The 20275-nt window shown below is 48.1% G+C and overlaps 1 protein-coding gene across 2 annotated transcripts in view; it reads right to left on the bottom strand.

Moving 5' to 3' along the window:
• CEP350 (centrosomal protein 350) overlaps positions 1–20275 on the bottom strand; it is a 1459870-nt gene that overhangs the window by 1133720 nt on the left and 305875 nt on the right. For both annotated transcript variants that reach the window (XM_086955422.1, XM_086955428.1), the window contains exon 11: positions 14726–14847. In XM_086955422.1, the coding sequence (XP_086811548.1) occupies positions 14726–14847 (122 nt within the window). The remainder of the gene's footprint in view (positions 1–14725; positions 14848–20275) is intronic.

Below are 20275 nucleotides of genomic sequence, written 5' to 3'. Positions count from 1 at the left end.
TAACACAGTGCAATGTATGCGGTGGGCATGGGATGGTATCCGCAGAGAAGTCAGGCGATGACATGCTTTATGAGCCATCCGCCATAGTGGCGGAGAACCCTACTTTTTCCCCGCTGCAGGACAAGGGAGCTGCGCAACGTGCAGTCACGCTGGGCATCAGAACGTTTGAAGATATATACCCAGATGATCACTTTCTCCTCTCATTTCTTGGCACTGCTGAACGACCAATCACACTATCTGACACACTATTATATTACCAGATTAGAGCGACCTTCAAGGACACGCATCTTATATTCCGGCTCCCACCCACCCCCGGTCACGACTGCGCTCGAAAATACCCACACAAACACATTGCTGCATAACCTTATCATGTGCCTTTACTCCTGGATGAAAATTGCTTCTGTCCTGGACTCCTCGTAAGAGCGCAGGGCCTAGGAAATGAATTTAGGCCTGGACATACCGGAGGAGCTATGGCTCTACTGCTGCAGCCAGAGTGCCTATCGCCCAACTATAGACTACGCCTGATACACTTTAAATATCTGCAGAGAATGTACCACAATCCTGCACACCTACACAAGATGAGTGAGTGAGAGTGAGTGTGAGAGTGCGTGTGTTGCTCCACGCAACCTGCTATATTTGCGCACTTGGTCTGTCGTGCCCGCGGGTGGCACACTATTGGCAGAGTGTGTGCATGGCAATCACTGACATTATGGGTGACCCCTTTCACCAGACCCTAGAACATGCCTTCTAGGATATGTCAAAGAAACCTCAGATGCGCACCGCCGACTAATTGCACTATTATTACTACTAGGCAAACGCAGGGTGGCGATGCACTGGGGCAGGAGGCCGTCGCCCACGGTGCTAGTGTGGCTGAGCGATGCCGTGCAGTGCCAAACACAGCTTACTACCTACTGGGACCTTATGCCCCGGAGATGCCAAACAATAGACATTTGGGACCTGTTCTTTTTATATTTGCGTCAACATGGTACTCCTGCGGCGACCACTACCCAGCGCCAGCGGCTGCTTAAACTCACCCATTATGCAATGTGCTATTTGGACTGAACACTTAGTATGGCTATTGACACGCACAACATGTCACAACTAGGCCATCTGGACCCAAACTGTTTTTGCTTTGATGTATATCACTGTGGTGGGGAATTACTTTATGTCGTCTACTGTACTGCATGGGTAAATGTTGCATAGCTTTAATATGCTGCCACTGACCTTATTGCACTGGATTGCCTCCTGTACTGTGTACTTTATATTTGCTCAACCAGAGAGCACAAGAGAAAGGGGACTGTGATCTATTCTGGTTACTTCAAATGCATAGTCGGAAAACTTTTGAATCCCATACAAAAAACTATTCTTCTATTCTACCTTTCAGGCCTCGAGAAATCTAGTCACCCATCGCTGTGGTGAGTCCGATTTTATTAGGGAAAGCTATTTTAGGGCCTACTAGCTCATTCTAGCGAGCTGATAAAGTACAGGTGTTCTGTTCTCTCGGAATGAATGAGCAATAAAGATGTCAATAAACCTTATGTTTATTTGTTCACAGACTAAAGTGAAATGTCTTACAATCTGCATCCAGAAAAAGAAAATTAAACGCAACCTCCAGGATAAAATAAGCAGCAAAATTAAAGGATTTTTTTAAAGTGAACTGTCTCACAATCGTGATGTACAAAGAGTGTAAAATAAAAGGCTGTAGTATGTCATGTTTTTCTTTTTAGCACACAGCATTTAAATAGCTTGTAAATGAATTGTGCAAACATTTCAAAATCTATTTTAGTAGTTATGAAAGCACTCTTTTGGTAATTCTGTGTGATGAAAAAAAGTTTTTAATAGAAATGAATACAAATCACTACATAGTGATGTGCAAATGATACATATTTTTACTGACACCAAATTTCCAGATTATTGTTAATACAATATATAGTTTTATCAGTAAAACTGCATGTTAGATGGCAAGTTTGTGGCTATTTCAATGGAAAATGTGCTGTTTGTAAAGGACAGTGCACTACCAAATCATGCTTTAGTAATACATTTATTAGAAGTGAGTTTTGAAACATTAACTGAGAAACATTCATTTGAATCAAGTACATCAGTTAGGTTGAGTAGATTATTCAAATCACTACACCTGCAGGTCTAGTAACATTTTTATGATTTTTCGAGTCCGGCCTTTGTTCTTCCAGTTCTATTACTTAATTTTTAGGTCGAGCGTAGCGAAGGACCTATTGTCGGCGGTTTTGGGGGAATCTGAGACAGCGTTCGTGCATGCGCCTCTGCTGTCTCAGATTCCTCCTCGAGGGCGCGCACGGCGCCGTGCACATCCCCTGCCTCGCATTCGCAGCCTCTCTCAATCACACACAGCCACACTCACGCATGCGCGCACACACACATACATTCCGGCAGACGGTTCACAACACATGCACACGCAGGCAGGTACACACAACACACACACGAGCGCACACATACAGACACACACCACACCTCCCCAGCCCCCCCCCCCCCCCCCGCCGCCCCGCCCACACACGAGAGTACACACATGGAAAGGGGCGACCATTCGGTCCCCCCGAACGTATGGTGGAGTACCACGATCCCCCCGGGAAGCCATCTTGGGCGGGAGGCGAGTCTCGGCTGGTATGCCCGAAGTGGCGTAGCCGGGGCGCGCCTTTTTCCCGCCCTGGAGTGGGCTGGCCTAGACACTGACGCGGCCGGCCACGCCCTCGGGGCAGGCCGGGGCGGGTTTACGCCCGCCCTGAAGACGGATAAAAGGAGCAACAAGCCAAGGAAGCATCCTCTTGTTCCTGTGCTCTGAAGCTGCACCACCTCGCTGCACGTGAGCTCGAGACGGAACGAAGAGCCATTTTTGAGCGTTGTAATCTTTCTTGTTTGTTTTGCAGATACTCTGTCGGAGAATGCCTAAGAAGGCGGGAAAGCGAATGACTACCGACCAGATGCTGCGTGTTCTCATGAAAGAGGTGACCGACCTAAAGAAGCGAATGGCGGAGAAAGACGAGGAAGGGGGGCCGAAACGTCCTCTGGCAGGAGCAGCTCCAGGAGGAAAAGGCAAGAGGCCCAGAAGGGGAGCAGCTGGGGTAGACGTCCCAGTTCCCTGTACTCCACTCGAGGCACCCACCCCTGTGCCGGAGGAAGGGAATCCGATTCCCGTGGTGGTCACCCCCGTATCTGGGGAGGCTATGCCGCCCGAGCTGGCAGCACAATTAGCAGCGTGGTTGGGTAAAGGTAGCAAGGGTGCCACGGCTGACGACGCGCAGGTGTTGATGAAGCAGCTGCGGGAAACAAGGGAAGCGACGAAGGCACCATCGCCGGCTGCGGCAGTAGAAAACCCACCTGGGTCAGGTCCAGTCGCAGATACAGCTTCCGGTTCAGGTAAGCGGCCATTGCCGATTGCGAGGGATGAGTCGGCACCCTCTCGAAGGGAAAAGTTGGGTCAACATGTCCCTCTGGCTATCAAAGAGAAGATATGGGCAGGGGAGTATATAAACATCTTCTCGTTGCTTACCGATCATTATGAGATGGAGCATGTTAAGAGCCAAAAGGAGCTCATGCATCCGAGTGTTTGGCGCGCAAAGATGGCCGCCTTTAAGGTAAATGAAAACATTGGTAATTGGGGCAAAGCATGGGGGGTTTTTACATCCATCTTGGGTGAACGTAGGCCCGAATTGCTGCCCGAATTGCCGATTTATCAGTCACGGATCATGGGGTATTCAGTATCTCACGAGGGCAACCATTGGTTTTGTTATAATATTTTCAGAAAAGCGAAAGAGCATGATAAAAACTTAACTTGGGATTGTTATGATTCTGTGTCCTGGTCCAAAATGGAGGATTCTGGTATGTTGAAGGTGCCATTGGTAGGGAGTAACGTTGGCGAATCCTCCCGCCAATTTGCGGGGACGCCCTTTCGATCAGGTACGAGTAACGACAATCACTCGAGGCCAATCGGCAACACAGGTAAAAGGGGGGTTTGTTGGAACTTTAACAGGGGGAAATGTACTAGGCCCCAGGGGTCATGCAAATTTAGGCACGAATGTGGGGGGTGTGGGCAATCATCCCATCCTGAGTCCATGTGCAGAGCCAAAACGGGTGATAACGGGGGTAGAGGAGGCGCCAAACAGGTCTGACATAGTCCGAGGGGCGCCTTTACCTACTCCGATTGATACCATGGCAATGATTCCCTGGCTCAGCGAATACCCGGATCACGCTTCCGCTGGGGAGTTGCGGAACGGATTTTCATATGGTTTCCGCATCCCAGTAGGGGAGTTTCAGGGTATAGCAAAATGTAAAAACCAGATATCGGTCTTACAGCATACGACCGTGGTACAGGAAAAGATCGGGAAGGAGGTGGCTCGAGGTCGAGTCGCCGGTCCATTTAATGTGCCACCAGTTGCTAACTTTGTTTGTTCCCCTTTAGGGGTGGTCCCCAAGAAGGACCCGGGTGAGTTTCGGCTGATACATAATTTATCAGCCCCACGTGGTCTTTCCGTGAACGATGCGATAGACCCGGAAGTGTGTTCGGTGCGGTACGCATCCTTCGATGAGGCCGTAGCCATATTGAATCGCCTGGGGCCCGGTGCGCTGATGGCAAAATCTGATATCGAGTCAGCGTTCCGGTTGCTCCCGGTACATCCAGACGATCAGCGTCTCCTTGGTTTCATGTTTCAGGGTCACTATTACATGGATAGGTGTATGCCGATGGGGTGCTCTATATCGTGTGCCTATTTCGAAAAGTTCAGTTGCTTCCTGCAATGGGTCTTCACAAAGAAGACGGGGTTTCAACATGTTATGCATTATCTCGATGACTTTTTGTTTCTGGGGGCAGCCGGGGATCCGGAATGTGGACAGGCTTTGAATGCATTTTGTGTCTTGATGAATCAGTTTGGCGTGCCATTGGCACCAGGTAAGACTGTGGGTCCCTCGACTTGCCTCGAGTTTCTGGGGATCGAGCTCGATTCCGAGGAAGGTTGTTTTCGTTTACCAGGTGACAAAGTGTTAAGGTTCAGGGCATCCCTGCAAATGTGTATAAGTGAGTCTAAGGTTAAGCTACATCAATTACAGCAATTGGTGGGGCAGTTGAATTTTGCCCTAAGAGTTATACCGATGGCCCGCCCCTTTTCTCGCTCGATCGCTCAAGCCATGGTCGGCCTGAAGGAGGGTCATCATCGCACAAGGCTCTCGGCAGAGGTTCGCCAGGACATGCGCATTTGGTTGGCATTTCTGGCGGATTTCAATGGTCGAATTGTCTGGAACAAACCGGCCGTGTCCTCTGAGGAGCTGGGGCTGTGGACAGATTCGGCAGGGAGCATTGGTTTTGGTGCCATATTCGGCACTCAGTGGTCGGCACAAAGATGGCCGTCATGGTGGCATGATAGTGGTCTGACAAGTAACATTGCTTTCCTAGAACTTTTTACCATTCTGGTGGCCCTGAGAACTTGGCCCGAGGGGTTCAGAGATCACTCTGTGGTATTCTGGTCTGATAACATGACCGTTGTTGAGTGTATCAATAGCCAGGCAGCACGATGCAAATGGATTCTGAGATTGCTCAAGGAAATTGTGTTATTGTGTATGCAATTGAATGTACTATTTAAGGCAAGACATGTCCCGGGGGTGATGAACCAGGCGGCTGATGCGCTTTCTCGTTTTCGTATGCAGGCCTTCTGGGGTTTTCTGCCCACAGCGGACCCGGTGGCAGCACCCTTTCCCGAAGCTCTCTGGTCTCTCGGTGCCCCGAATTACAGAACCTCGTGGGAGAGAGTTTAGCACCCAGGACGAGGAAGGCATATGAAGGGGCGTTCCGTTCCTATTGGGCCTTTTTGGGGGCGGCTAGAGGGGAGCTTTGGGGCCAGGAGGAGTTGGTAGTGAAATTCCTGCTGTCGTTACGGCAGGCAGGCAAATCAGTGGCTACGGCCCAGAGGCATCGGGCCGCCATTTCCTTTGTGGCTAGGGCTCATGGGATCCAGGACCCGACAGCGTCTTTCGTTGTGCAAAAAGCGCTACGTGGGTGGCAACGCCTTGAGGGTCGCAGAGTAGATGAAAGGCGCCCGATAGGTCTGGATAGGTTGGCCCTGTTATTATCTAGACTCCCTGCAACATGTTCAACCCAGTATGAAACAGTGTTATTCCGAGCCGCTTTTACGCTGGCATTCCATGGGGCTATGCGGGTAAGCGAATTAGTGGCGAGGAACAAGCAGGACGTGATGGGGGGACTGTGCCAAGAGCACGTTCAGATCAGAGGGGAGACAATGACTGTCTCGTTCGTCAGGTCCAAGACCGATCAGGGTGCGATGGGTGATTGCATAATAATACAAAGGATCCCCGGGTCCTCCATGTGCCCGGTGAGTTGTGTAGAGGAATATTTAGCACAAAGGGTGGCATCATGGGGGGGGACCTTGTTGAGACACGCTGACGCCACCCCACTGACGAGGTTTCAGTTTCAGCGGGTGCTTGCGATGTCGATTACTGCTGCGGGCTTGAACCCGGGCGAGTTTGGGACCCATTCCTTTCGGATAGGGGCTGCTACAGAGGCTACAGCCAGGGGTCTGAATGTCGAACAAGTTAAACGTGTGGGGCGTTGGTCCTCCAATTGTTATAAGAGGTATGTGCGGTTGCACATGTTGTGAAGCTGTAATGATGTACTCACGCTTCTTGTTTTTGTTTGGTTTCAGTTGCGCAAGCCTACGAGGCGGGGCGGACTATGCAGTCGACCCAACACCGGGCCAGCGGTCAGACTTCACCGGCTGTGAAAAAAGAGGTGTGGGTCGTGGGCCACTCATACGTGAGGCGTGCCGCGGACGTATTCAAAGCAGGTGACATGATTCACGTGGCTGGGGAATACGGGTACAGTGTGTCCTTCTACGGAAAGGGCGGACTCTGTATTGACCAGTTTCAATCATTCTTTGAGGGTTTGCTAGGGCGGACGAGGTCACCGCCGTCTATAGTCATAGTACATCTTGGGGGCAATGATTTGGTCACCACTGGTAGACGACTTCTTCTTGAGGCGATGCTTTCCACTGTAAGTTGGTTGGCGAGGAGAGTTCCAGGGTGCACGATTGCATGGTCACATATGATCCCACGAAAAGTATGGCGGGGGGCTATTTCTGTTTCTGCTCTGAATCATTCAGTAAGAAAAATTAATAACAAAGTGAGTCGATTGTTCCGTTCCAATACACTGCATTCTATTTCGCATGGTTGTATTACGGGTGACAGTATGTATTTGGGGGATGGTGTTCATTTGTCCCGGGTCGGGAACGAGTTACTCATAGGAGACTGTGTAGCTTGGCTAAAGACTTTAAGACATGACCTTTAGGTAGGAGTGTTGTGGGGGGTCCGGATAGCCGGTCAACTATCCGGCCTGAGGCGGTAAGGTCATGATCGGTGAGCACTAATTGGAAGATCCCTATGAGTGGGCGTCACCCATTACGGATGGGAGCGCTCGAGGGAGGTGGCCATTGGCCCCTCAACGGGGTAGGCGGTCCCTTCTAAGGATGGGCCGCCGAAAGGAAAGGAAAGGCGGTCAAGGCCCCTTCCTGGGTAGGAGGGGCTACAGCCCCCTCCTGGAGAATTTCCCGGGGCCAGGTCATCTGCGACGGCAGATGTGGTAAGTTGTGTGGGGTTTGGGGGGGGGGTCTACGCTACCTTCTAGATACCTCACACGAGTCCTCGGACGACCTTTAAGTGGCGTCGAGTTTATTGGGGCCCCCGTCAAGTCAAGGGAAATTGGTAGATGCACTCGAGGTACACCTCTGTGCGGTCGCCCCTCACAAGTGAGGGGGATATTTCTGGTTTAGGGATCTTGACACCGGTTACGACCTTGCCGTTGGCCCTTAAACGTTAGGATGTACAATTTCAAAATTTCAAGTTAAATGTTTTGTAGGATGTTAGTTCGGCTAGGAGAACCTTTGTATTAGAGAATATGTTAAGGTTAGCCAAAACATCGCAATGTGGTAATGAAATTGTACATAATATGAAACTGTTATTTTAATGTTTTAATTTTGTTTCATATTTTAATAAATACGGCCGGGAGGGTCACTCCCTCCCGTCTTCCAAAAGTTCAGAATTGTTTCCGGTTTCCCATCCTTGGGGATTGTGTTGAGAGGGGGTGGCGGGTATCTCAGCCATATGGAAAGGGGCGACCATTCGGTCCCCCCGAACGTATGGTGGAGTACCACGATCCCCCCGGGAAGCCATCTTGGGCGGGAGGCGAGTCTCGGCTGGTATGCCCGAAGTGGCGTAGCCGGGGCGCGCCTTTTTCCCGCCCTGGAGTGGGCTGGCCTAGACACTGACGCGGCCGGCCACGCCCTCGGGGCAGGCCGGGGCGGGTTTACGCCCGCCCTGAAGACGGATAAAAGGAGCAACAAGCCAAGGAAGCATCCTCTTGTTCCTGTGCTCTGAAGCTGCACCACCTCGCTGCACGTGAGCTCGAGACGGAACGAAGAGCCATTTTTGACCCACCCACCAGCCCCTGAGGACAGCAAGTGGTTTTGAATAAAGTTTGATGTGGTAACTCTAATTTTGTTTACAGGTTCGGATTATTATCGTGATAACTTTGAATATGCAATAAAGAATGGTCAATTTGTGGTATGTTTTGCAAATAAAGTAATCCTGCTCTAGTGTTGATCAGTAGCATGTTATTGTTTTTACTGTCTTTTAAGTAAATTAGTCATTTAGTTTAGAACTGTCGTATTTATTTTGGTCGGGCGGTAAGGTCATGATCGGTGAGCACTAATTGGAAGATCCCTATGAGTGGGCGTCACCCATTACGGATGGGAGCGCTCGAGGGAGGTGGCCATTGGCCCCTCAACGGGGTAGGCGGTCCCTTCTAAGGATGGGCCGCCGAAAGGAAAGGAAAGGCGGTCAAGGCCCCTTCCTGGGTAGGAGGGGCTACAGCCCCCTCCTGGAGAATTTCCCGGGGCCAGGTCATCTGCGACGGCAGATGTGGTAAGTTGTGTGGGGTTTGGGGGGGGTCTACGCTACCTTCTAGATACCTCACACGAGTCCTCGGACGACCTTTAAGTGGCGTCGAGTTTATTGGGGCCCCCGTCAAGTCAAGGGAAATTGGTAGTTGCACTCGAGGTACACCTCTGTGCGGTCGCCCCTCACAAGTGAGGGGGATATTTCTGGTTTAGGGATCTTGACACCGGTTACGACCTTGCCGTTGGCCCTTAAACGTTAGGATGTACAATTTCAAAATTTCAAGTTAAATGTTTTGTAGGATGTTAGTTCGGCTAGGAGAACCTTTGTATTAGAGAATATGTTAAGGTTAGCCAAAACATCGCAATGTGGTAATGAAATTGTACATAATATGAAACTGTTATTTTAATGTATTAATTTTGTTTCATATTTTAATAAATACGGCCGGGAGGGTCACTCCCTCCCGTCTTCCAAAAGTTCAGAATTGTTTCCGGTTTCCCATCCTTGGGGATTGTGTTGAGAGGGGGTGGCGGGTATCTCAGCCATATAGACAATCCCCCCCAACATAAAGACGACCCCCCCGATCAACCCCACTCACCGCATCGCCGGACTCTGCAGCCTCCGCGGGGCTCTACCTCGGGCATGGGAGCCCCGCGTCACCAGCACTGCTTTTCTGTCCAGGCACTCTGTGGGCGCGGGCTCCCGAAAACGGAAGTCCCGCCCCACGGCAGGTTTCGTTTTTGATCCGAGACTCGAACTAGGATCTCCCGATCCAAAGTCAGCAGCCGTGGCAGTTGGGGCACAACATTTACCGAAGTCCTTCTAGATTGTGCGCATCTCACGTTTCAAAGGTATGTAAATACCATAATTGAAATATGGCCACTAAAAGAGAGTTAGGCTTCTTTCTAACTTCTCTTTAATATAATGACGGCAGCTCTCCTTGCATCTAAGTTCAGGTAGGTTTTCAAGCCGCCCCTGCTTCAGTCTATACTTATCCGCCCATATTGTGCCCTCAGCGTGTTCGTTTGAAGTGTAAAGTTCCAGTCGCCGCCTCTGTTCTGTTACATGTGGTACTGTCCGGGTCACTAAGGGGCATCTGCTGCCGTAAATCCTCATCTCCGAAGGACTGCGTGTTTAGGGGCAGGTTTCATCTAATCAGGCGTGGCGGCTCTGTGCTGTAGCTTTCGTAGCGTTTTAAGGAGTAGGTCAGAGAGCAAGGGAAGGGGAATTATTTTTTATTTGTCTAAGTCACACTTTTACTGGGTCCTCGTTAACCGTTTTTGGCTCTACACCCACCTCCGTTGTTTACACATGCGGGTAATTGTTGCCTCTCGTGAATGCAGCTAGAAAGAGAATCTGGTTCCCCTGCTTAGTGCTCAAAATGGACTGCGCGGCTGCCTCAATCATGCACCGGGGGCTGTCATGTGAAATTCTAATATCGCTAGTGACCCTATGCTTGAGATAGTGTAGACGTACCATCTCTAAGACTGTTTACACATTTGAGAGCATGCTCGTTCCAAATACAGTTTAAACTTCAGCGTCGACAAGAACTAGTCTTAGACGTGCGGGCTAAGTGGCTGTCAGGCTAGGAACACGCCTGCAACACTTCTTTCCAGAGACAAATGCTTTACTGTTCTGGGTTCTGGCGCTCTCAATTTCGTTTGCATTAATATTTTGTGGATTTAAAAATAAAAGAATGAAAAAGACAAAAGGAAGAACGGCAATCCGCTCTGCTACTCGAGGTGAATGATCAGTATGACCAGTGCGGACGCATTGACTTTTTAAGACGCCTGCTCACGTTTGTAAATGTTGTATTTGTTTCATACATTAGCACCTATTGTTGAACATTTAATGGAGAATAGGTGAAACTGGCAAATATTGAATTAAGTTCTAACATGTACTAGATATTGCTCGGATTGTATTGCTTCTTTAATACCTCCTCCTTCGAGAACGTTCTTTTGCTAAGGGCCTGTCAGTATTCAGGAGTCGATGCAAACATCAACGTTGGTGGAATGTGTGAGGCTGGGTGGGCGCGTTTTAAAGTTTGGATAGTTTAATTACTTTTGCGCTTATTGTAGTCATGGCCGTTTATGCCGCTTGTGCAGGCTAACTCCCTCTGAGGCTGCTGAGTTCTGTGATGGAGTATGTGGCTTGTGACTGAGTTGTGCATTTGGTGAAGTACATGGCAATAGTGTGGGCATGTGATGACATACACAGAAGGAGCTAACAGTCAGTCTAGCATTTCTGCTCAGCACTTATTATTCTAAACACAAGCATTTAAGGGCATACAGTAGTTTCTTTGTTCACAAAGGTTTTCCGTTTCAGGACTCAAAAGTAGTGGTACATTTGTGGTTGCTGTTCCTTGAAATAGAGCTGTAAAAGAGGTGTTGCAGTAAATATAATATTTAAATCCTTTGCGCCATAGCCTTCTTTCCACTGATTCCCCTGGATACCCCGTCCTATAGTCCTAAAGTTATTATGGTTATTCTCCGTCCCGTTTCCTCCCCTCCCTTCTTAGCAACAAATAGGGAAATGGTGTGTCTTTGGAACAGTTGTAAGTAAAAAATAATCTAGCACACTAGTTACCACATGCTTCCAATTACCCATTATGTGCGGACAGGCCTAGTGGTGCGCACCCATGTGTCAACACAGGCAGTATTCCCGACCAGTCTCACCTGTAGCAGAATATACAGTTTTTAACTTGCATACAAAACAGTGTTCAAAAGTGCTATGCCCCATATTTTTAAAACTGACGAATGACAGTTTTATCTATCTAGCAAATGATTTGTTAGTAATTCTTAAACACATGCTTACAGGGGTATTGTGGGCCCACCCACAGAAGTATTGCTGTTTCTCCCCATGGCATTGGCTGTTTGGTTATCAGTCTGCCTATTGAAGGCTTGCATTGCAGTTCATGAGAAATGCATGACAGACTATTTTACAGCCAGTCATCACGCATAAAATGATTTATGCAATACATGCAAAAAGCAGTCTTCTTTTTGATGTTTTTTGTAATGCAGCAGCCCTGTTTCTTAAATGTTTTTGAGCAAACGTGGTTTTCGATGGAAGTCTTAATGCAGATTGGAACATCTTTAACCGGGATGGCTGTACACAAATATTGAGATTTTGAACAGTTATCTCACGGCTAGGTGTACCAATCAGCAACCACCACTACTTCTGTCCAACCTCTCCTCCCTCCTCCTTTCAATTTGCTATCCACTTCCTTGTTTGCACCACCACTTCCTCCTCCTCCCCACTTACCATCATTTCTCACTCCCCAACGATACTCTATCCTCCTCTCCTCTTCCTGACGTCCATAGCTTTTGGGAGCGTACAGCGGCTCGGTCTGGTTTTTTGTAGGCACAGGGAGATTAAGTGATTTGCCCAAAATCACAGGCTGTTGAGTCAACGCCGAGATTATTGAGTCCTTGCTCTTCAGTCTATCAGGTTTAAAAAGGCTCAGCACCGCAGGAAGCGGCCTCTTGTGCATTTCTGAGTTATTTTGCTGACTCACGGGTTCTCCAGTGATCCACCTCCTCGGGAAGCAGAACAGGCAGATTTAGGCAGCAATCCTATTGGCTTCAGTGGGACGTGCAGGCGATGAAATCCATTTATTGGTTCATATAGCTACTAATAGTATCTTCCAAAGGGGTTTTGTTGCAACATATTTCTTTTTTATTCTGCATATTGTAGTGTTTGTATTCTCTTGCCCTCTTCAGATCTCAAAGAGAAAGCAGTGTTTTTTCCCCGAGGAAAAATAAAAAGGTTTAAACCAAGAAAAAAGATGGAGTTGTGAACATATTTTGCAACGGAAAAAGAAAGAATGCACTGTTCGCCCTCACTCTATCGCCCTCGCTCTATCTATCGCCCTCGCTCTATCTATCGCCCTCGCTCTATCTATCGCCCTCGCTCTATCTATGCCCTCGCTCGCTCTATCTATGCCCTCGCTCGCTCTATCTATGCCCTCGCTCGCTCTATCTATGCCCTCGCTCGCTCTATCTATGCCCTCGCTCGCTCTATCTATGCCCTCGCTCGCTCTATCTATGCCCTCGCTCGCTCTATCTATGCCCTCGCTCGCTCTATCTATGCCCTCGCTCGCTCTATCTATGCCCTCGCTCGCTCTATCTATGCCCTCGCTCGCTCTATCTATGCCCTCGCTCTATCTATGCCCTCGCTCTATCTATGCCCTCCCTCTATCTATGCCCTCCCTCTATCTATGCCCTCCCTCTATCTATGCCCTCCCTCTATCTATGCCCTCCCTCTATCTATGCCCTCCCTCTATCTATCGCCCTCACTCTATCTATCGCCCTCACTCTATCTATCGCCCTCACTCTATCTATCGCCCTCACTCTATCTATCGCCCTCACTCTATCTATCGCCCTCACTCTATCTATCGCCCTCACTCTATCTATCGCCCTCACTCTATCTATCGCCCTCACTCTATCTATCGCCCTCACTCTATCTATCGCCCTCACTCTATCTATCGCCCTCACTCTATCTATCGCCCTCACTCTATCTATCGCCCTCACTCTATCTGTCTATCTATCGCCATCACACTCTATCTATCACATCACCACAGCATCACTCGGGGGCACCACAGCATCACTCGGGGGCACCACAACATCACTCGGGGGCACCACAACATCACTCGGGGGCACCACAACATCACTCGGGGGCACCACAACATCACTCGGGGGCACCACACCATCACTCGGGGGCACCACACCATCACTCGGGGGCACCACACCATCACTCGGGGGCACCACACCATCACTCGGGGGCACCACATCACTCAGGGGCACCACAACATCACTCAGGGGCACCACAACATCACTCAGGGGCACCACAACATCACTCAGGGGCACCACAACATCTCTCAGGGGCACCACAACATCACTCAGGGGCACCACAACATCACTCTGCGCTACCACTGCATCACTGAACGCCACAGCATCACTCGTCGCTACCACAACATCACTCAGCGCCACCACAGCATCAATCTGTGCAACCATTCAACAACAACTGGTTCAAATATGTTCTCTCAATGTTTCAAGCTTTATTACAAATGTCACAAAAAGATGTCAATATTTCACTTCTGTTCTTGGATTTTCGTCACCATAAAATACACTGATCATAATCTCCACAAAAGTGATTTACAAAAGTTTGAGCTATTTCTATTATAAATTACAATAACTTTTATTTAAGTATTAATTATTAAAAAAAATTAAACGCTATTGTTAATTGTAATATCAATACATCTAAGTCACGTAAATACAACACATATTGCATTACAAATGCTATAGGTGTCACATTTGCGAGAGTTAAAACTATTGGCTTTGTAAATGACAAAGCTATTAATTTCGCTATTTTCAAAACGAACACATAAATGAAAAATTTGTCATTTACAATAACAATAGCTCAAAGTTTCCTAATGCGAGACCTATTGCATTGCAAATGCTTGTTTGTTGTAGTAAATAAATTAAATTGGGTATCTCACAGGCTTATGTTGAGCTAGGTTCAACGTGGGGTTAAGTCCCAGCTGAAGAATTGTTATTGGGCACTCCATGGACCATACAGTATTCATTTTTTTTGGACAAATATTTTTATTAATATATTCATAATAGAAACGTATTGCATGGTAAAACATTGGGATTGCTTCATTTTGTGCGGTGTTAAACATTGGGAATTATAGTCAACGGCCCATACAGTATTCATAGTTACAATCAAGGCCCAGTCCTTAGCATACATATTCAAGGGATATTTAGGTATTTATGTTGCATTGCATTGGAACACTCACCTGCCAAGTAGTTGTGGCGGCTCAGACAGGGAAAGGTCACTGCTAGAAGATGCACTAAGAGGGCGCTCTTGACCTTTGTTCTCTTTGTCGGATTCTCCAGAAGGTTGGTAAACAAGGCTTGGCTAAACAGGAAAAGGGACACTGGTGTTACCTTAAGAGCAAAGATTGCACACACTAATTGTAACAAACTACAGTCCATCAAAGTTTCTCAAATCCAAAAGGACAAAACATAGAAAATCCAAACCTGCCAAAACCCCTCAACTAAAACGTACCCAACAACAAAGGTACTAAAACCGTAGTGCAATCCATAAAATAGCACAACTTCTCAAACCTCAGCCAAACACAAAAATGCCTGAACCTAGGAGTACGGCTTCCAAGAATAAGTTACTTACCTTTGGTACCGCCTTATCTGGCAGAAACTAAATATATCCTCAGATTCCTTACCTTAGATTTTTCCCTAGGCGCCGGAGTGGATCTGGAAACTTTTGTACAGCAGTGCCTCTGCGCATCGGTAGAGGGCAGCGACCGACTCCGTAACAACGTCATCCACTAGATGTGACGTTGTCAGAGTCCATATAAGCCCTCCTCCAACGCAATGATGCAATGATGTTAGTTTCTTCTGCGACTACCTTGCGCTCTACAAATTGGAGCCACGTATAGAAACTGCCATGGAAGCAGTGTGTCCAAAAAATCCTCTTTTTTAGAGACGTTTACATTGATTATAAATGGCTGTTTGTTTTCCTTTTCCTTCGTGTTTGTTTTTTTTAACCAACGAAAAGCACGAGTGTACATAGAAGGGATCTGGAAGAACAGCAGAATCAGTTCGCAGAGTGGGGGAAAAGGGTGGGTAAGTAAAGAATCTAAAGCTAGATCGAGTCTCTACCAGATAAGGCATTACCGAAGGTAAGTAAGGATAAGTTACTTACCTGTAATCCTGGATCTCTTCCAGGGGTATCCTCATCAAAGTCATAAGCACGGAATACTCCCGCCCATGCGGGGGGACCCCGGAAATACCTAAAAATAGGTATTTCCTATACACACACACACACACACACACACATATATACACACACATATATATATATACATATATCATGTTTTCACACATCAATGCAGCTCCTAAATAAGAGGCTAATCAATGTAATAATAAGCAACTTATTTTCCAACCACATACTATAGAATATAGACAACAGGAGGGCAAGCATTACTTGAACTCTTGAACCAGTGATGCTGTGGTTGCGCTGAGTGATGCTGTAGTTGCGCTGAGTGATGCTGTGGTTGCACTGAGTGGTGTGTGCATCGGTGGAGCTTAGTGGGTGCATTGGTGGAGCTGTGTGGTGGGTGCATTGGTGGAGCTTAGTTAGAGCATCGGTGGAGCTGTGTGGTGGGTGCATCGGTGGAGCTGTGTGGTGGGTGCATCGGTGGAGCTGAGTGGTGGGTGCATCGGTGGAGCTGAGTGGTGGGTGCATCGGTGGAGCTGTGCGGTGGGTGCATCGGTGGAGCTGTGTGGTGGGTGCCTCAGAGGAGCTGTATGGTGGGTGCCTCGATGGAGCTGTATGGTGGGTGCCTCGGTGGAGCTGTGTGGTGGGTGCATCGGTGGAGCTGGGTGGTGGGTGCCATGGTGGAGCTGTATGGTGGGTGCCTCGGTGGAGCTGTGTGGGTGGAGGTGGGTGGTGGGTGCATCGGTGGTGGGTGCATCGGTGGAGCTGTGTCCGTGGAGCTGTGTGGTGGCTGCATCGGTGGAGCTGTGTGGTGGCTGCATCGGTGGAGCTGTGTGGTGGGTGCATTGGTGGAGCTGTGTGGTGGGTGCATTGGTGGAGCTGTGTGGTGGGTGCATTGGTGGAGCTGTGTGGTGGGTGCATCGGTGGAGCTGTGTGGTGGGTGCCTCGGTGGAGCTCTGTGATGGGTGCATCTGTGAAGCTGTGTGGTGGGTGCATCGGTGGAGCTTAGTGGGTGCATCGGTGGAGCTGTGTGGTGGGTGCATTGGTGGAGCATCGGTGGAGCTGTGTGGTAGGTGCCTCGGAGCTGTGTGGTGGGTGCCTCGGTGGAGCTGTGTGGTGGGTGCATCGGTGGAGCTGTGTGGTGGGGGCATCTGTGGAGCTCTGTGGTGGGTGCATCGGTGGAGCTCTGTGGTGGGGGCACAGGTTTAAAAAAAAATGAAAACAAAGCTTTGAAAACCCCTCTTTTAATGCAAGTGGCAAAGGAGGAACAGCAATGAAGAAAAGCCTTCAGGGAAAGGAGGCAAGCGGGTACCTGCAAACGTATTCCAGTTCCACTCCCATCGCTCACCTCGATGTAAGGTCCCAGAGCAGTCAGGCCTGCTGCACACATTTATCCTGTTCAGTCTGTCATTCTCCTGGTGAAGTCCCACTGTCTTGGTTAGAAAGATATACCCTCTACTTGACAGGCACTTACCTGGACAATATGATTTTGTGAAATAAAAGGTGGCACACCATCTAACCTCAGCAGACGGTCTCAGTGGATTAACTGGCTAACTGTCCGTTATGAAACTACGAAAAACAAGTTCTAGTCTCGGCTTCCCAACCAACCAAATTGTGCAATTTTAGCCAAGTCAACTCTACCTCCTTTATTACATCTATTTAAATATACCGTTTGGATAATAACTGTAATCTTCAAGGACATGATGTGTCACACCCATGTTCTAAGTTTGCTTAAAAGTATGATTACATGAGAGCCAATTGTGCATGCTTGGGAGGGGAGATGCTTGGATACAAAGAACAGAAGTTCACATGCTTTCATGCCTTTTCCGGAGGACTGCTTTCTATACCTTTACTCTTTCACGGGTGGTGGTTAGGGCGGGAGCAATTATTTTTGCAGCTCTACCTACACTAACATTTTTATGCATAAATCACTGCACCAACAATCTCTCAAGTAAGGGGCAAACTTTGCTGCTGCTAATGGTAACCTCAGGCCCAATGGTGCTTGTGTGGTTCCACATAAATCAACTAGAAAATCCTCTGTAGCTAAGGTGCTTGTTGGAATGGCATGGAGCAGCTTTTACATGTAAGTTTACGGGCTGTACCAATGAATAAAATACAGACACTGAACATCCATAACATACAAAATCTTCCTTTTGTGTACACGTGGTGCTGTGGTCAATTGTGACCTGCACCAGTGATATATTCAAGGGTGGCCTTACTATGAAAGTGGCAGCCACCTACTATCCATTGCCACTTGAAAAAGCCCTGGTGCTAGTCATGTGGCTCAACTTTGGACTGTTTTGATTAATACAATTTCAATTAAGATGCATAAAAGACTGCATTCTGGGGGAAAATAGAGTAAACATAAAGTGCCTCCTTTCCCATAGAAGTCCCTTGATAGTTGTGTGTTCAGCTGGCTAGGGAGCATAAGGAGAAAAACACAATTGGTCAATGGTGTTTTGTGATGTACAATTTCATTTTTTTGCATTTAAGTTTGTGGTATCTTTTAACAATGTGCTGGAGGGTAAAATAAAATCCTGGTAGTAGTTGCTAGATTTTTGATAGAGTTGTGGCACAGGAGGAAGGGTACACAAAAAGTGTTTGGGGTTAGAGAAAGGATTTTAATGGAGAGAGTCAGCCATGAGACAATGGCGTGGTCTCCAGATATAAATGCCAGTAGAGACGACTAGATTAAGGTAGTGTATAAGTTAGATAGACACTTATTATTGGCAGCAGGGGTGAAAGCTTCAAGAGTTTAGCGGAAACCGGATTAAGGGTTAAAATACAATTTAGATTAAGGATGCTCTTCTGAGGACTCCTTGTGGTGATTCTAACCTCTGCAGTGATGCTATAAGCCTATATTCGGCATTTCTTCCACACGTCGAGCGGCTGTATTTTCCAGAAGGCACACGAGTCCCCTCTCACGTAGTTCCTACTGCCATCATTTTACACAACCAAGAGCTAGATTTCGAAACAAATATTCGGAATTGAATTAGTCCACTGACTACCATTAAAGTGGTTGATTCTGTAACAAAGAGAAACAAGCGGGCTGATGAAAAGTATAAAGATGTTCCCTTCCTAAGCAATTTCTCCGTTTGCATATGTGGTGGCTTGTTTGTGAATGTCAGTGCACGCCTTTTCACATCTTATGTACGATGCGTGCAGCAGCATGTTTTTACCTGTGGGGGGAAGGAGGTCTCCTAATGCGAAGTGGGAGGGGGGAAGTAAATTTACTTAAAAACGCATGCCGCAGCGTCCAAAAGAAATACAGAGAGGGGGGCTCTTAATCCAAAGCAGGGTAGAAAAAGAACTTCACAGAGCACGCCATGGCCTGCTAAAGTTTGTTGCACTCTGCCATTGTAAAGTGAAAGCGTGCATACCGAGTGGAGGCGAGAAACGTGCTCTGCTCCCGAGGCAGTTTACCAGTGATGACCTTGCCATGGGGTAGGTTTTCGCGTCCTGCCTTTGTTGCACTCTGCCACTTTGTAAAGTGAAAGCACACATATGGGGGTCTTAATGCAAAGCCGGAGGTGAGGAAGCAAAACTCTGCCATTTGTAAAGTGAAAGCACTGCCATTGCTAGAGTGAAGGCTAGCATACGAAGTGGGGGGAGGAAGGGCTCTTAATGGGAAGTGGAGACGGGGAGAAATTGAGAAGAAAGCTGAGCTGGGAGGGTGTTATTGCGGCTATCTGCTTGCCCGAGGGGAGGAGAAATGCCGGCCTGAGGCAGAGCACACGCTGAGAAACTTGTGGGAGGGGGGCTGGGCTGCCTTTGATGTGGTGAGGCAGGCAGGCGGCTGGTGGCATTGTGCACGCGCTTTTTAGGGCTTGCGCTTGCGCAATCACCTAAAAAGCACATGCACTGCATGCAATCGCCAGTGGAATCGCCATGGTGGTTAACCTCTGGATAAGCCACATTAGAGCTTCGCCAGCTATGCCCATGCGCACAGCAGGCGAGCCCTAAAAACTGGCACTGTGCCTTTAAGGCAGCCATGACCCCCAGCTTCCCATCATGCCTCAGGGGTGACAGTTAGGTCAGTTGTTATTTGCGGAGACCCGAGGGTCAGGAAACAAAGATATAGTTTAAATATATAGATTAAATAAGTCTCATTTGCTTGGGGAGGTGGGTAGGTTGCTTATGACTTTGATGAGGATAGCCCTGGAAGAGAACCAGGATTACAGGTAAGTAACTTATCCTTCTCTTCCATGGGATCCTCATCAATAGTCATAAGCACTGAATCGAATAGCAAGCCAATCCTTCGCCTGCGAGCAAATTAGATTTTTTTTTCCAATCAAAGCTTTTTCAGCGTAGGACCAAATTTCTCAAGGAGGCCTGGCCTACTTGAGTGTCTGCTCTGGTATCTGAGTCGAGACAATAGTGTCTCGTAAACGTATGTATCAATTTCCAAGTGGCTGCTATGCAGATCTCAGCAATCAATACATTGTTAAGGAATGGTGTTATGGCACTCTTTCCTCTAGTGGAATGAGTGTCGGTCCTAGACCAAAGCGGCTTCTGTGCTAACTGATAAGCCAGTTTGATATATGACACTGTCCACCTGGAGATGGAACACTTGGAGGCTGGAAAACCTGTTCTGATTGACCCGTAATTA

This window comes from Lissotriton vulgaris, chromosome 1_1 (assembly GCF_964263255.1).
Source record: "Lissotriton vulgaris chromosome 1_1, aLisVul1.2, whole genome shotgun sequence".
NCBI lineage: Eukaryota > Metazoa > Chordata > Amphibia > Caudata > Salamandridae > Lissotriton > Lissotriton vulgaris.
Note: the sequence above shows the minus strand (reverse complement) of the source record. Positions and strands in the feature narration are given on the sequence as shown.